The following is a 16434-nucleotide window of genomic DNA, read 5'->3' on the forward strand; positions in this document are numbered from 1 at the left end:
ACCTCCCTCCCTCAGTTGTGGGTGCCTCTGTGATACTACAGACTATAAACAAACCCAAATCCAATTAATCCGGAAACATGTGAACTAATCCAAGTCTCATCAGTGGAAAAGGGAAATGAGGAAACAAATGCAGTTGCTCAGATGGCACATCGTTCATGGTTGATTTACACTACAGTACAACACACAAAAACAATGAAATCGTCCACATTTTCTCCTGATGATGTTGTTTACCAGCATCAGCAGTTCAGCGGACAGTTCATAGTCTCCTGTTTAGGGGCTTTTGCACTGGGTAGTAATAGGAAATCAGTTATAGGAACCAGTGTGGCCCCCAAAGAACTACATTTTCCCTTTGCACAAGACCATTTTCTAGGTTGCACAAGAACACAACGGCACAGACAAAGGCAACAGGTAAATGCCATTAACATTAGCTTTCTGTATGTTTATGTGCCATTAACATTAGCTTTCTATATGTTAGTTTGTGGAGAATATATATATAAACTGTGTGCTTACACAGCTTTCTAAAAATGGAAGGTGTCATGTTTCGTATAGCATCTGTTCGGCCAAATAACAAACACTTACGTCACTGGTAGTTCCTATTGTGCTGGGATAGACCCTACTCTGAAGTAGGAGCTAATTTAGTTCCCTCAAAAGGAGTTCCTATAGCTAAATTCATTCCCAGTTCCTGCGATACGAACACGCCAAAAAGCAGGTACTTCTGCTAATAGTTATAGGAACTATGAAAACGTCCCTCCAGTGTGAAAGCCCATTTTGATTGCTTTACTGATGGGAAGATTCATTTGAGTCCACGTAGTGGCCTGTCTAGACTTTTTTTTTTTGTCTGTGGTGGCCCATGTATATAAGTTATAATAATACTTTCTTATTATTATTACCACAAATAAAACGTTTTATATATATATATATATTTCAAAAACAAAGCAAAATAAAATAACATGGACAAATAGTAGTAGTAGTATCAATAAAATGGGTGAAAAGTCAATATAAAAACACAAAACAACAACAAAAGTTTCCTCTAGATTTACCTGAAGAGGGAATGTGCGACCACAGACGAAGGTCTGGTACTTGAAGGGGATGTGGACACTTTCTTTGGGCCGCAGGTAAACCTGTGGTGTCAGTGTGCTCTCCTTTAGGTGAAACATCTCCTCCTCTAGAGGAGTCAGAGTCTTCGTCAACTCCTTAAAATATCTCCACTCCTCGCTCTTCACGATTACACTGAGGGATAAAAAGAGAGGGAGATGAAAAAAGGAAAAGAGAGAGACAGAGAGGAAAAGAAAAGAACAGCTTGAGGACTTTCTTTGCCTTGCCAGCAGTATTTTATTGGCAATGAAAAAGAGCGTATTTGAGTATGCATGATACAGTCAAACATAAGCCCTCACAGAAATGAAACTCCTGGGAGGGTACGGTTTAAAGATAACACACACTGGGTGTGGAATATTACTTTCTGTTTCATAGAGACAAATTTCATGCGCAAATATATGAAGGAAAAGGGCATTTGAAACATCAAAGGCAGCACCTCCGGGCCCGAGAAGGGATCATTTTCCATAAATGAAAAAAAAAAAAAAAAAAAATAAGGAAAAGAAAGAATTTCAAGGTGTAAAAACTCTTTTGTACTGTATACACTACAGTAGATGCGAAACCAAGTCTCGGAAAATTCAATCACATTCTCCCTTTAATAACAGAGAGCCAGGCAGGTGATACAAAGTGAAGTATGCTTACGTTAACAAAAGCAAAGCCCATTTCTTTTTCTTTTATATAGACACATATACAGTAGGTAAGGAGCTCTTTTGTAAGGGTATTGCTAAACAGGAGGGAAGAAGAGGGTAATAAAGAGATTTTTTTTTTAATTGAAATGTTAACAGGCCTAAATAGGAAGTATTACCTTACAGAATATCTCTTCACAGTAAGAGATACAAAGCAGAGACAGATCAGTTTAGCCATGTAAACAGATAGACACAAAAAAACATGGCTTCTGGTGAGGTTGACAATGACATGCTAAACGTTTAGTTTATATAATTTTATTTAAATGGCTTCCCTTGTGGTAAATGGAAAACCAGGAATGGAGTGATGCTATGAGATTAAATCCATACTCCATCTCGAAGCTTTGGCTTCTTTTGAAACATTTTTTTGTTGTTGGACAAAACATATACAAACTGACTCGCATGTACAAAATTGAACAAAAAAAAAGAGAGAATAAAATCAAAATAAAAGTTTGGGGTTGGTACTGTAAGATCTCTTTTGCTCACCAAGGCTGCATTTATTTAATCTAAAAAAATCAGAAACAAATTGTAATATTGTTGAGTTACAAATTAAAATAGCTGTTTTCTATTTTAATATATTTTTAAAATGTAATTTATTCCTGTGATGACAAAGCTGAATTTTCAGCAACCATTACTCCAGACATCAGTATAACATGATTCTTGTTGGAAATGTTAGAAACAGTAGTGCTGCTATTTTTGTTGTGGCAAACCCTTTTTTTCAGTTTTTTTGATAAAGTTCAAAAGAACAGCCTTTATTTGTAATAGAAATATTTTGTAACATAAATGTCAACTGTCACTTGGATCAATTTGACAACAGTATATGCATAACAATGACTCCAGTAAAGTACAGAGAGAGAGATAATACAATTCATCTGAAGTATAACTTTTAAAAAATGCATCAGAAAAAAGCTAATTACGAGCTACGGGACCTGACCTGTGAGGATGAAATGAAATAGGCAGAAAGAACGGAGCTGCTCTGCTGAAATATGGTGTATCCTTTAACCTGCCGCTCCTTTGGTTCAACTAGTCCATATGTAATGTGTGAGTGCAGGTGAGAAACGATCTCTTCAGTAAAAATGAGAGAGAGAGGTGACTTTATACGGTTTGCTTTGTGGCATACATCAGCAATACAAACAAAGGCCTGACACATCCTTTGCACAGAAAGAGAGAAGCATCAATTCAACACAAATAAACAAATGCAAACTCCATATCTCAGGTATTTGTTTCCCTGGCACAGCTCTGTGCACACACTTGTGTTTTGGACTGACTCACAGGGTTCACGCACAAACACACTGCTCCTGGGCGAGCAGTTAAATCCATGACACATCACAAAGTGCTTAGGTTTTATGCCACAACACAATGCAAGCTGGGAAGACGTTCATCATGCAAACTTACTTCACAGAGAAAGATGGTAGGCTAAGAATATTTATCCTGTCCTAAAGCATAGTGTGAGTGTGTGGAGTTTAGGCTACTAATGTCTTTCCTAATTAAAGGCTGAGAGATGCAGGAGAATTAATGCCGTAATTTATTCCACCTCGCCCTCTCAACTTCTGTCTCACTTTCTTTTGCTTATCAAGATGGAGTGTGTGGACTTAGCCTATGGCCTACAGAAAACTAATATTTAGTGTGGTATAATCCTGGATGTGCACACAGAAAATCTGGACAGGGGAAGATATTTAACATCATGCAGCAATTAAAATAAGATTGAATGGGGGAATTGATTATTTATTCAGTGTTGTTTTCCTACCCCCTGGGAAGTTCTTGGCCCCTGAAACACCCTGCTGAGGAAAACTCATTCATTCAGATGTTCATTTCAAACAAGGCTGTTCACACGTGAACTAAACATTGATCTATTTTTTTTCAGGGCTGTAATGCCAGAGGCAAAGGCTTTATTTGAACTTTGAATGGACACAGTGCCTGCTGTGCATATGATTGAAGTATAGGCTTACTACAGTATGTAGATATTAACATCAAAGTGGTTTTCATTGGGTATATGCATACTGTACTGAGAATGAATTCAATTATTATTTTTGGCACATAGTGGTAAAATTACTGTACTGTAGTATCCACAAATCTGAGACAAAAACTCAGTCACATCACTCTCATCAAATAATTATTAATAAAAGTTTCATCACAATGTTATTCTGATAGAAATCACAGTAAATACAAATTTCAGTTTCTTTTATCTCTCTAATTAAGAGTCAGTAAAATAAAATATTCAATAAAATAAAATAACCCACATTCTTAATTTGGCAATGAGAAATGAAAATATGCAAAACATTAACTAATGAAGCAAAACGTAACACAAAATAAGTTGTTAAAAAACAAAACGTCTCTTTTTTGTCTATACAATAAATGTTTTGTCCAATGTTTTTTTTTTTTTTTTCAACTCCTCTAACTTTCATTGTATGGACAAAAACAGTTGAAGCATTCTTCAAAATATCTTCTTTTTTTATGTTTCACATAAGAAAGAAAGTCAAAGATTTGGAAGGATTTGATAAGAATTTACATTTTCAGCTGAGTGTTGGTGACAGTGATTAACATTATTCCTGATGTGTGCAAATCACAGTTTTAGTCTGTGTTTTAGTCCAATGTATGCGAAAAGTTTTAGTCCAATGTATGCGAAAAGAGAGTAGCAAAAAAGTGAAATGATCAAAAAAAAAGGCAAGATAGTATTCTGTTTGCCCTCAAAATCTGCGAGTGCCATCTAGATGCTGGCATAAGGTGAGCTTTAAAAGTGACCTGCTTTTGACTTTGGATTCAGAACTCTGGTTTAAACACTATATTGATAATGTAACCAGTCTAAGTTTTCCAGACATTTCCTCTAATAGATCTGATTCACAGATCTGAAAAAAGCCAGTCTTTTTCTCTTACTGCACCATAGGGTCTTACTGCACCATAATTTAACTACATGAATTATCAAAATATGATATGATGTGGCTCCCACAGTCCTTAAGCTTTTGAGAAAAGAAATGTGAATGTGCTATTTGATTAGATGGTATTTCACTGTTCTGATTTGATTAAAGGTTGCTTGGCCTGAAAAGGTTGACATCCACTGATCTACTGCATTCAAATGCATATCTCACCTGAGCTCTGGGTCATCGCATTCAATGGTGACTGTTTGAGAAATGTTGAATGGATTCTTGAGCACAAATTCGAAGAACTCAGCTGTTCCGAGTGTGGCGTACAGAGTGTGTTTGGTAGTGATGGCTTGAGAGAGCATGTTGGTGATCTCCTGTGCTTTACAGCGTTCACGATAGGCCTCGATCACACGCAGATCACGGGAATGCTGCACCCGATCGGTCCGATGCCTCTAAAACAGTTTTCAAAGAAATTCACACGTTGAAAAACTGCACCAAAAAGACATAGAAACTAATAAAAGTGATTTGCCTGAAGCCTGGCAAGACAGGCTGTAGAGTGAAAGTAAGAGTGAATTTGGGTTTCATCATTCTCACAGAGTGGGAGGAACTGGTGAATAATGCAGCACAGTTTCAGCTGCTTCCTTTTTTAAGCTAAAATTAAGCTCATGCGTCGACAGGAACACAATAGATCACACAAAAATTTCATTTTCATCATTTTTTAGTCACCCTAACACATTTCAAAACCCATATGACTTTCATAAAAGTTGAATTTCTGAAGAATATCATGGGCACTATTTTCCAAATAATGAAATTGAAGGAGGACTAGAATTGTCAAGCTTTAAATTTTCAAAAAACACAATAAAAGTATCACAAAAGTGTCCCATATGACCCTTGTGAGAGGAACAGATGAAAATTTAACTCATTATTCATAGATCTGCTCTAGTTCACTTTGACACATTCAGGAGATTTCAGATTAGTGAACAAATGGCTCATCCGAGCTGAATCAATGAATCATTGAAAGAAACAAAGACTAATGGGTTTGAAATGACATGAAAGTGAGTAAATACTTTTTTTGGGTGAACTATCCCTTTAATATTGACTTTGGAGCAAATGTCAGGATCACATGGTGCACAGCTGTAAAGAACGTCAATCAGCTCATGCTATCAGACAGTTTTTCAATCCAGCTCAACAGAAAACTGTCCTTCTTTCTTACCGTCATGTTTGCGTTATCCTGAAAAGGGGGTGTGGCCTTCAGCTGCTCATGTTGACGGACAGCTGCCATTCTGTCAATCTTCCTCTGGCGCACTTCCTTCACTTCGTCCTGCTGATGCAGTGCGGCTCCACCCACTTCCCTCATGGTGCTTTGTAGCAGTCTGGCCAGCTCGCTGTCAATTTCTGGCAATCGACGGGCTCGTCTGGCATTGCTCGCTGCAACACATGCATATACACACACATAAACAACGTCTTTCGCCCTACGAGACACACATGCTCTCTTTCCTCACTTCCTCGGGGGCCACTTTTCAACCTCCATTTGGCCTCGTATCCATCTTCGTCTTTTCCAGTTATCCCTCCCACCCAATGAGACCCGCTTTCAAATATACCTGCTCTGAGATTTACGCTTCAATGTGATTCAACATCACAACTAACATAATCCTGTGATTTAACGCCAATGAAGACAGAACGACAGAGGATCAAAAGACGCAGGATAAAAAAGAGCCCGCCAGTGTTTTTTCCCTAAACCTAGATTCCCACTGTATTCCTTCCTACAGAGAGAGAGAGAGAGAGAGAGAGAGAGAGAGAGAGAGAGAGAGAGAGAGAGAGAGAGAGAGAGAGAGAGAGAGAGGGGGAGATCTACATAGCACTGGAGACAATAAGGCCTCTCTGTGATAATAAAGAACATGTTGAAGCACTCTGTTTATCTCCATCTCATCAGGCTGACATACACACACCCCTCATGCAACTGCCCACTCGTGGCCCAGAGAAATGTTGGAGCCACTGTGTTATTTTTCACTGGCTGTGTCTCAGCTATCTTTGCAGGAATTGACATTGTGTGGCATTGATGTCTGCCACAGTCACTGGCAGTCTGCTCTTCAGTGTACAGATAAACCAGAATGGATAGTTATACACACATGCAAACACATTTCAAACAAAAGCACTGAGGCCTGAAACATACTCTACATTCAACAAGATTTGCTTCAGGATGAGATTATATATGGAACATTAAGTGAAAAATGTCCTTACAGTCAAACAAACACATACATACATACATAAATCAGAGGCGTGCCGTCTATATAAGCTGCGAACGTTCTGCATATGCAAGCCGTTTGAGAGCATGAGTTCATGGACTCTTTAATGAATTAACACTATAAATTCCTTGTCATTTGAGGTGTAAAATAAAGCTTATATAATAAAATGTTGTTATGCATCGTCATCATTTTTCAGCGCTCATATTGATTTGCTGACATATGGAGGGATAGGTCAATTTCACACTTTCGGGTTTTGGCCTCCAGATTGGCCCACGCTGGGAAAAAGTTTTTTCTGGTGACGGCGATGGCTGAGCCTTAAAGGAACTAGTTCGGGAATCAAAGTCTTTGTACGAATTAAATATCAGGAAAATGTTTGAACTGTCTAGGTGATTTATTGGTGTGAATAGAAAGCTCTAATTAAGAGCTAAATTTAAGAACTAATTTGAAACGACAGCGCTAAACTTGGTTATATCACTCTCCATGTCTGTTTGGTGCGGCTGTGCATTATCACACTTCAAGCAGTGTTTTTCGCGATATGCTTGGAAATTCATCGGATGGCAGCTACTTTCTCACACTGATCTAATTCTCACACAGATTCATAATGAGAAGCAGAACTGTTCACACTGTATACTGACTCGTATATGTTTCTGGATATACTGCATCTATCAAAAACGGCAACACTTCTGTCATCTCTCAATGATATTTTAGGTGCGTTCCATTCGACCGTAAGTGGACTGTGAAGTCGTTGACTTTCTTTGTTGACGTTTACAAGGTGTTCCAAATGAGCGGTTATTGTCAGCGAAGTCCACTTCAACTGATATACCATGCTTAGGGAGTAGGGAGCAGTGAACACTTGTGTAGGTACCCTGTCGAATGGAACGCACCTTTTATCTCATTCACTCACACAAGCTCCTATCGTCATCATCATCTTAAAATCTCTAGTTGGTCTAGTTTGGTTTCGGCTCTGTGTCGGAAATCGGACATCCGTGTTCCGCGTGTTTGTTTTCTGTTGTGAGCGTACGGGATGAGCTTTGGCTCGTTCTCGTGTGTTGTGCCCTGTGTAGCACGCGGTTTGTGTTTACATCGACCGTGTGCTTTCATGTCATGTTTTGTCTTGTGCTGTGTAGCACAAAGCTTGTGTTTTACACTAGCTGTGTGCTTTCATGTTGTCATGTTTTGTGTGAACACGTGGCTTATTAGTTTTCATTAGCTGCGTGTTCATGTCTCGTTTTGTGTAAGCACATGGCTTGTGATTTGTTTTACTGGCCATGTGCTTGTGTTTTCTGTCATGTTTGGTGTGAGCACATGGCTTGTCATGTGTTTCCTTGTGCCATGTGCTCTCCTGTTGATTGTCTAACCCCGCCCACCTTGTTACCTGATTATTGATTCATTTACCCCACCTGTCCTGCCTCGTTACCTGCTTCATTTGCTCTCCCTATTTATTCTCCCTGTGTTTGCAGTCCTGTGCTGGTTTGTTGTCGTTTGCATGTCATGTTACCCTTGTGTGTGCTTCCTATGATCTAATCAAGTCGAGTCAAGTCATGTTTTCCCCCTCGGGTAGTTTTTGTTTTTATTTTTTGATGAATAAAAACCCATCTTCCTGCAATTGAGTCCTCGCTTCATCTCCTCAACCCCCACACCTGACAGTGCCTTGTGAAAGTATTCATACCCCTTCCCTTTTTTGTTCCCCCACATTCTTTTTCTGTTGCTGTCTTATGTTATACTACATTAAATTACCTTTTTTTTTCTTCACATCAATCCATACTCCATACACCATAATGACAAAGCAAAAAACATTTGTGAGAACTTTGCAAATTTATTAAAAAAGAAAAACTGAAATAAGCACATTGCAAAATTATCTTTACCCTTAACTCAGTATTTAATTGAAGCACCTTTACAGCCTCAAGTCTTTTTGGGTATGATGTGACAAGCTTTGCACATCTGCATTTGGCAATTGTTATTATTCTCCTCAGATGAGAAGTGCCTGGTTTAATCTGTACATGATGCTTGGAACTGAGGTTTATCAAACCAGAGAATCTTGTCCTTTAGGTGTTTTTTTTTTGCAAATTCCAAGGTTTTCATGTGCCTTCACTAAGGAGAAGCTACATGCTTCTGTAAACCTTAAATGCAGCAGAATTTTTGTTTGTAGTCTTCCCCAGTTCTGTGTCGTGCCACAATCCTATCTCTGAGCTCTACAGGCAGTTATTTTGCCATCATGGTTTGGTTTTTGCTCTGCTAGGCCTTTTATTAAGAGGTGTGTGCCTTTCTAAATCATACCCATTCAACTGAATTTGCCACAGGTTAACTCCACTCAAACTGTAGTAACATCTACAAGTGAAATTGGAATGATCCTGAGATAAATTCGCAGTTAAGGGTGCGAATACTTATATACTTAGTTTTGTTATTTTTTAGCAATTTGAAAAGTTGTCACAAATCAGTTTTTTGCTTTTTCATTATGGTGAAATGAAGTTTAGATTGATGTAGAAAAAAAGTAATTTAAAGTAGTTTAACAAAAGGCAGCAACAACAAAATGTGAAAAAAAAAATATTTCTAAAATGTTTATATGAGATTTTGTTATTTTTCTTATTTATTACATTTATAGATCCATAAATTCACTGCATATTTAAAGTAGCTGCAGTGTGAGGTGAAGTACGGTCTGTAATGTCATCAACAAAAAGTACAGGAATGTTATCTCGTTCCTAGCAAAAACTAGTGTAATTATTATTCTAGCCTAACTATGCATGATTATAGAGTTTATCCAATCAGAAAAGATCCGTTTTAGGGGTCATAACCCACCAGTGTATAACCACAGCTCTACGCAAGTACTTGAACACAAATGCTTCTAACTATGCAGGTTTGATTTCACACATCACTACACTCTAAAATGTGTCAGAATGCAATTCACAATGCATCATAAATGCATAAATACATTTAGCATTCTCAGTATTACTGAAAGATATTCTATAATGGGCATTAATGTAAATAGTTATCTTGTAATGTCGAATTCATGTCTTTTCAACTATACTGTCATGGCAGAAGAACTTTGAAGACAATCCTGTGAAGCAGGATAGTTAGTTTGTAAAAGCACATTCAGAGTAATGGCACAATATTTGAAGGTCTATCAGGTTTGTTTCCGCTACAGTAGTGCAAGATCGCACATTAACTTTGTAAAACAGCATCACCCATATGCAATTCAGAGGCTATTCTCATGTTTCAGGCCTGAGAATTAATGTCTTTCATAACAAGGTAATGAAAAGACTAATATTGTCTTCTCCGAAGACTTTTGCATTCTACATTTCCATATGTTATCATACTGTGATCCTCTGTTGATCAGAACAAAAAGACTTATCCTAGCAATGCTGTCATTAAAATGAAGCAGTAATAAGAGAAAAAGAGAGAAAAGATCAATAAAAATGGCCACTACAACTAGATAAGGGAATTCTAAGCTAAATCCTCTTCTGGAATTATCAGCAAATCCCATATGATATACTTTTATAAATTCTCTAGAGCTCCAGAATTGCAGAGCTCTTGAGTTCTGGGGATATGAAGTCAAGCTCTGGTGCTTTAGAGAGATGATGTGCTATACCGTTAAGCTGGAGAACCGCTAAAGCAGGGACACTTCCTCCCGCAAAACCCCGAGAGGCATCACTGGGCTGGACCACATGGGAGAGCGATGGAGGAAGAGCCAAAGAACTCTGGGAACTTGACACACTGCCACCTGTTGGAAAGAAGAATCCAAGAAATTTTTATTGAGCTCATTCCAAATCAGTTTTGCTTGGTTAAATTCAATTCACATTCATGTCAACGTAAACAAAAAACATTTCAGAACATGGTTTTGTTACCTATAATTTTCTTTGTTCCTAACATTCTGGGTGATAACATGGTCTGATTATTCAGAGATGCAGCCATTATTTTTGAAAACAACTACCTTTACAATGTGATTTAATCTGAAATTATTAACTGAATGTTCTTCAAACAAATGTATCAAATACATATTTAATGTATATACAGTAAAACATGTCCTTAGACAATAAATCTTTACTCCACATAGAGGTTAAAAATATACCCCTTTTAAAATATAATCATCAATAAATTTTATATACAAACTTAATCCATTATATAATCTTTTTTATATAAATCTGTATTTTATAAAGACAGACTTTGAGGAGATAGATTTACCATTAGAGAAGTGTTTATTCTGCTTGTAACTTTAGCTGATTTGAACATATGACACAGAACGCATTACATTCACACAGAGAGACTGGCACTGCTGTCATTCGGGTGCATTGATGACGACCGACACAATGCGACAGGAAGATGCATTGATTGGAGCTTTGCAATGAGAAACGTTCTGTGGTCAAAGAGGACAGGCAGGAATGTTAAACAGGGAGAAATGCTAGGATAGGCGGAGGAGTGAAAAGTAAAACAACAAAAACAATACTTATACAGAACAACTAAAATCTTGGTTTAGGAGCATTCTCCTTGGCCAATGACCCTTACCTTCCTGGTTCTCTATCTCTCAACTATGATTGCTGTGCACTGAGAGGCAGTGAATTGTCTAAACTGCAGTATAAGTGCTTTGCTCCCATGGGTTTCACAACAAGCATCAACCGCCCCAAACATTCAATGGGCTTTACCTGTGATTACTGACAGGTGAGAGCTGTAATTACAAGTCTGAGAAAAAGGTCAGGCACAGAACAGGGTGATTGAAGGTGGGAGTGGGTGCGTGTTTCAGGGCACTGCCTGTGATTGATTGAAACTTCAATGAAAACAGTAATAGATGGATACATAAGTCAGACATCTACACATTAAGCACACGCTTCTTTTGCCAATAAGAAAACAAACAGAGACAAATGTTTCCATTCAGCATTTAAAGAAGAGTATTTAATTTAAGAGCATGATGGTGTTTTGAGACGGTGATTGAGCGAGTGTGTGTTACACCAAAGAACACTGCATTTGATCCCAGGCAGTGATAAGTGAATATTTATCAATCAAAAAAAACATTGAAATTAACTTCAGACTTTTATGTGTGATCTTATTATAACATTATGTAAATAATTGTTTTATGGCATGTCAGAATTTCATGCCTAGAACAGGGTAAAAGAATAAAATAAGATAAAAATTGCGTAACTATATATATATTAATATATATATATATATATATATATATATATATATATATATATACACACACAAATATATAATTTACCATGAACTTCTGCATAAATTAGTAAATTGATGTGATCTATACACATCATCAAGCAAACAAACACAGTCTACTTAAATAAATTACACATAATTATGTTTTCATGTCTTTACTGAACACAACGTGTAAACATTCACAGTGCAGGGTGGGAAAAGGGGTGAATCTGTAGGCTAATGAATTCTCTAAAGGCTAATTGGAGTCAGAAGTCAGTTAACCTGGAGTTTGAACAATAAGACAAGATAAGGCTGCCCTACAAAAAAAACCACAAAGTTTGCTATTCACAATTCGCATGTAAACCATGCCCGCTTAGACGAAAGAGATCTCAGAATGCCTAAGACTAAGCATAACGTTAAAGAAAGGGTTATAAAAGTATCTTTAAAAGCTGTGAAGTTTGTCAGTACACAGTTAGAGAAACTATTAGCAAATGGAAAAGGTCAGCACTGTTGCTACTCTACATAAGAGTGGGTGTCTGGCAAAGATTCAATGATGTTAAGAGTCCAAAAATATCTGTTAAAGTCTATCGAAATCTATGGAACATCTCTGTTGACGTGTCTATGGCATATACAAGAATGAGATGAAATGAAGATGATTTATTTCTTAAACAGATTGTTTTTGTCTATTGTTTTATTTAGTTAATGATCAGATCAAGTTTTATGGCCAATTTTTGCAGAAAATCCATAGTAGTTCTCACAAATCCCTCACATACTGTAGGCTACTGTTACACAACCAAAACACTGCATTAAATCACATCAGCATTAGCTGAACAAATTAGGGGTTTGCTGGATTGTTCTGAGAGAAAACAGCATTAATATTAAAGATGACGATTTCAAAGAATTTACATCTTAAGGAATGTAGTCTCTAGAAGTTTGTTCTTAAACCAACAGAGTAGATTTCTCAAGTTCATAGCTTTTTTCAAATTCGCTAACTTTTCAAAGAGTTCAGAAAAACCTTTCATGCACATACTGTACACAACCCAGAACGATTTTGTACAATATTGTGATCCAAAGTGAGCCCTACAGCTGTACAAATCCATAAGAGGACTGTTGAGCGTCCAAAACATTAGCAAGTTGTTTAATCCTTCAAAACATCTGAAATATCATCCAGTTCTTCCTCAGTGAATCCGATAACTTTATACCTGCTGGTTGGGCGTTTTATTATCTTTAGATGCCTCCATTAGACCCCTATTTACCCTGCAGAATACATTTCTATAGCTTTGGAAATCATTCAAACATGCAGCTCTTTTATCTGTAGTGGAGCACATGATGAGATTTCCATTAGGATGCACTTTCTCTTATCTTCTAAATGTAACTATGTTTTAGAGGAGATAGACAGAAGTCTACTTTGGTCCCTGTTGCAAATGTATACTATTGTTTTTTGTATTTCTTACCATGAAAGGAGAGATAGGAAAGAGGAAATGCGATTTTTCTTTCCTTCTTTTCCTCTCTCCTGTTCCCCATCTCTCTTTTTCTCTGCTGAAATCTTCGCCACGCTTATCAAACGTTTGCAGATGAGCAGCGTGGGGGCCAGAGGCAGGCGAATTATAAAATCCTAATCTTTTTTCCCTTCCATCTGGACCTGCGTCTCTCTCTGCTCGGTATAAAGGCATAAAGAATCCGGAGGTGATAGAGCCTGTTGCTACTGTGAGAAGCTTTTGATAGATGCACCAAAACTCTCTGAATTCAGAGATGATGTTTAACCTGTTCAATTAAGTTATCTGTTTCTTTTATGTGGATTTGCTGTGTTCAATTATCCACTTGTCTGTTCGCATCAAGCTGAAATTAAAGAGGATTTCATTAGGAGCTTTTCCATTGCTTTTTAACATATGACAATGCCAATAATTCCAATAAGTCCAATTACAAAGAAGCTTCATTAATTCCCAACGACATGACATGTCCTATCTGAGCAGAACATTTCGAAACAGTGTGGGATCATGAATTAAGTCATCAATCCATGTGCATTACCCAGAGCGGAAAACTCACAATGTCCCAGCTTATCAAAACTTGATGGAATGTATTCAATGGACCGATCAAGCTATTCAAAAGACATTTGCATGTACATAATAACAGCCTTTTTTCCCCAATCCCGCTTTCCTCTGACCAATAATTGTCTTTGCTTTGACCTACTTGATCCTCTGAGGTGCTTTTGATGGATAAACATCTCAGTAAGCCTTAGTGAGTAAACCTCAATCTCTTGTTAATGGCGACCACTCATTAGGATTCAAATAAATGGACATTGGACAACGCATTAATCCCAGATTGAGATATGGTGTTGAGCAGCTTTTGAGCTTGCCTTGATTTGCCCGTTTTGGATGAGTTAATTGATTCCGACCACTGAGAGAAAGAGACAGAGGAAACCTGATTGGTATCAAGAAACACTTGCATTTTCACTGGGCCTCTAAGAAGGAGCTTAAGCAGATAAACATGAAGATAGCCTGTGAATAGCTTTGATTCGGCTCGGAGTGGAAAACAACTCAAATGTTTAAGGTCACTAATGACAGATGCTTCTTATGCCATAATGACGTCTAAGAGAGCTGCTTTCTTGAAATTTTCAGAGTTAAAGTTAAAGACAAAGTGAGTAATTTCTGCACTACCATTATCACTGAAATGGAGTCTGTCTATCCATTTGTCCGTCCAATCATCCATCCATCCATTCATCCATCCATCCATATATTCATCCATCTATTCATCCATCCATCCAAAAAATCATTTTACTTCTACTTTCTAAAATTCAAATTTTAGTTACAGTTTGCTACCTTCCTTCAAATTTTCAATTAAATTCTGAATAACAAACAACCCTGACAAGCAGAGACATGTTTTGATATCACCACAAACCAATATTTAAACTTTGCAGGGAATAATAATCTTACAAATGGCTTTCTTATAACAGTCTCTGCATATCAAACTAGAATAGTAGAATAATAGTAGAGCTATCAAAAAATACACATTACAGCTGGTTAGCGCATTATCCTTACCAACGTTTCCAAGCCGCAAATGCAGAATTCCTTTTACAGTAGTGTAGACATTGATGGCTGGAGAGGCGCTGTGCTTGCTGTCATGCCTGCTGGCAAATTTGGCATCCTGCATGTACTCAGTAGTGATCACTTCCAGCTCATGGCTCACCTGGACAGCCGCACGGCCTTGACGCAGCAAATGCTGCGGGAGTAAACAACAAACATCAATATTAAAGCTGTAAATGTAATGTTTTAAATATAGTGTGATTAATTATAAAAATAAATGTGCTAAACAATTTGAATGTTTAGAAATGTGCTAAACAAAAAGGCAATTCTTCATGGTCCCTGAATCAATTTTATTGATCTAACCATGTAAAACAAAAAGACAAACAAAAATAACTAGCAGCAAAGACATATGTTGCAGGCTACTGACAAATGCCAACTTCTGATGACCTTGTGGTTGTGTTTGAAGCGCAAATGGACCTTTTGTTCATTCTGAAAAGGTCAGAATCCATGCTAAAGAGGAACAGTCCAATTATGTTGATGTGATTGTATCTATTTCTGGTCTTGTTTTGTTTTAACCTTTATTCAACAGCTGACATCGATGAGAGCCCTAGCCAAGAGACCTGCGGTGGCGAGATCTAACAGACGCAGGTGTCCTGAGGTATGAAATACAGAGTGTCATATTTCATAATTTCGACATGACACTCCCATCTGAGCACACTAAATAATGAATACCGCAGAAAGGTTTCGATGTGCAGGGTGACTGTCTGTCTGAGTTAAACAGCTGTGAGAGCTCCGTTTGGCTATTAACGAGGGCAGTATTTGTACCTGTGTCAAAATTCAAGTATGGCTTGTGGGGTTATTATACACTAACAGGCTGTTGCCAAGCAGAGTATTTGGAGTTATGTTGTATTTTTGTTTTGTCATGGTTTGTGTGGGGTGTGTTGGGTTATTGTAATATTTATTTTGGTGTGCAGTACAATGAGTCTTTGTGTGTTTACATGCATGACCTTATGGAAAATACGTTGACAACATGTAAGGTCATGTAAATGCCTTCATTGGCATTCTGTCAGCTTATTCAGTGAGCACATGTCTGACTTTGTAACAGTTCTGACATCAAGATAATGTCAAAATCATGGTTTTCTTGCAAGTAACCCTGAAAATTAAAATGTTTTTTTTTTTTTTTTTTTTTTTACTCATATCTACTGTAGGGTGTCAGGGTTCAAAATCAACACTTGCCAAACATAAAATTAGAGTTAAATTGAATGCAACAGTGTGGGGTAGGTAAGATTTTTGTAAAGTTTTTGAAAGAAGTCTTTTTTATGCTCACCAAGGCTGCATTTATTTGATTATAAATACAGGGAAGATTGAAATATTGTAAAATTGTCTTACA

General features: G+C 37.4%; 1 protein-coding gene across 1 annotated transcript in view; it reads right to left on the reverse strand.

Annotated features, from left to right (window-relative positions):
* The window catches only part of nphp4 (nephronophthisis 4), a gene marked incomplete at its 5' end in the record, with an annotated part of 186049 nt that overhangs the window by 11983 nt on the left and 157632 nt on the right, over positions 1-16434 (reverse strand). Inside the window, 5 exons of the mRNA XM_081348752.1 lie at positions 1041-1230; positions 4862-5088; positions 5850-6064; positions 10469-10600; positions 15060-15240. Of these exons, the coding sequence (XP_081204878.1) occupies positions 1041-1230; positions 4862-5088; positions 5850-6064; positions 10469-10600; positions 15060-15240 (945 nt within the window). The remainder of the gene's footprint in view (positions 1-1040; positions 1231-4861; positions 5089-5849; positions 6065-10468; positions 10601-15059; positions 15241-16434) is intronic.

This window comes from Scardinius erythrophthalmus (genome assembly GCF_964197995.2).
Source record: "Scardinius erythrophthalmus genome assembly, chromosome: 20".
NCBI classification, from domain to species: domain Eukaryota; kingdom Metazoa; phylum Chordata; class Actinopteri; order Cypriniformes; family Leuciscidae; genus Scardinius; species Scardinius erythrophthalmus.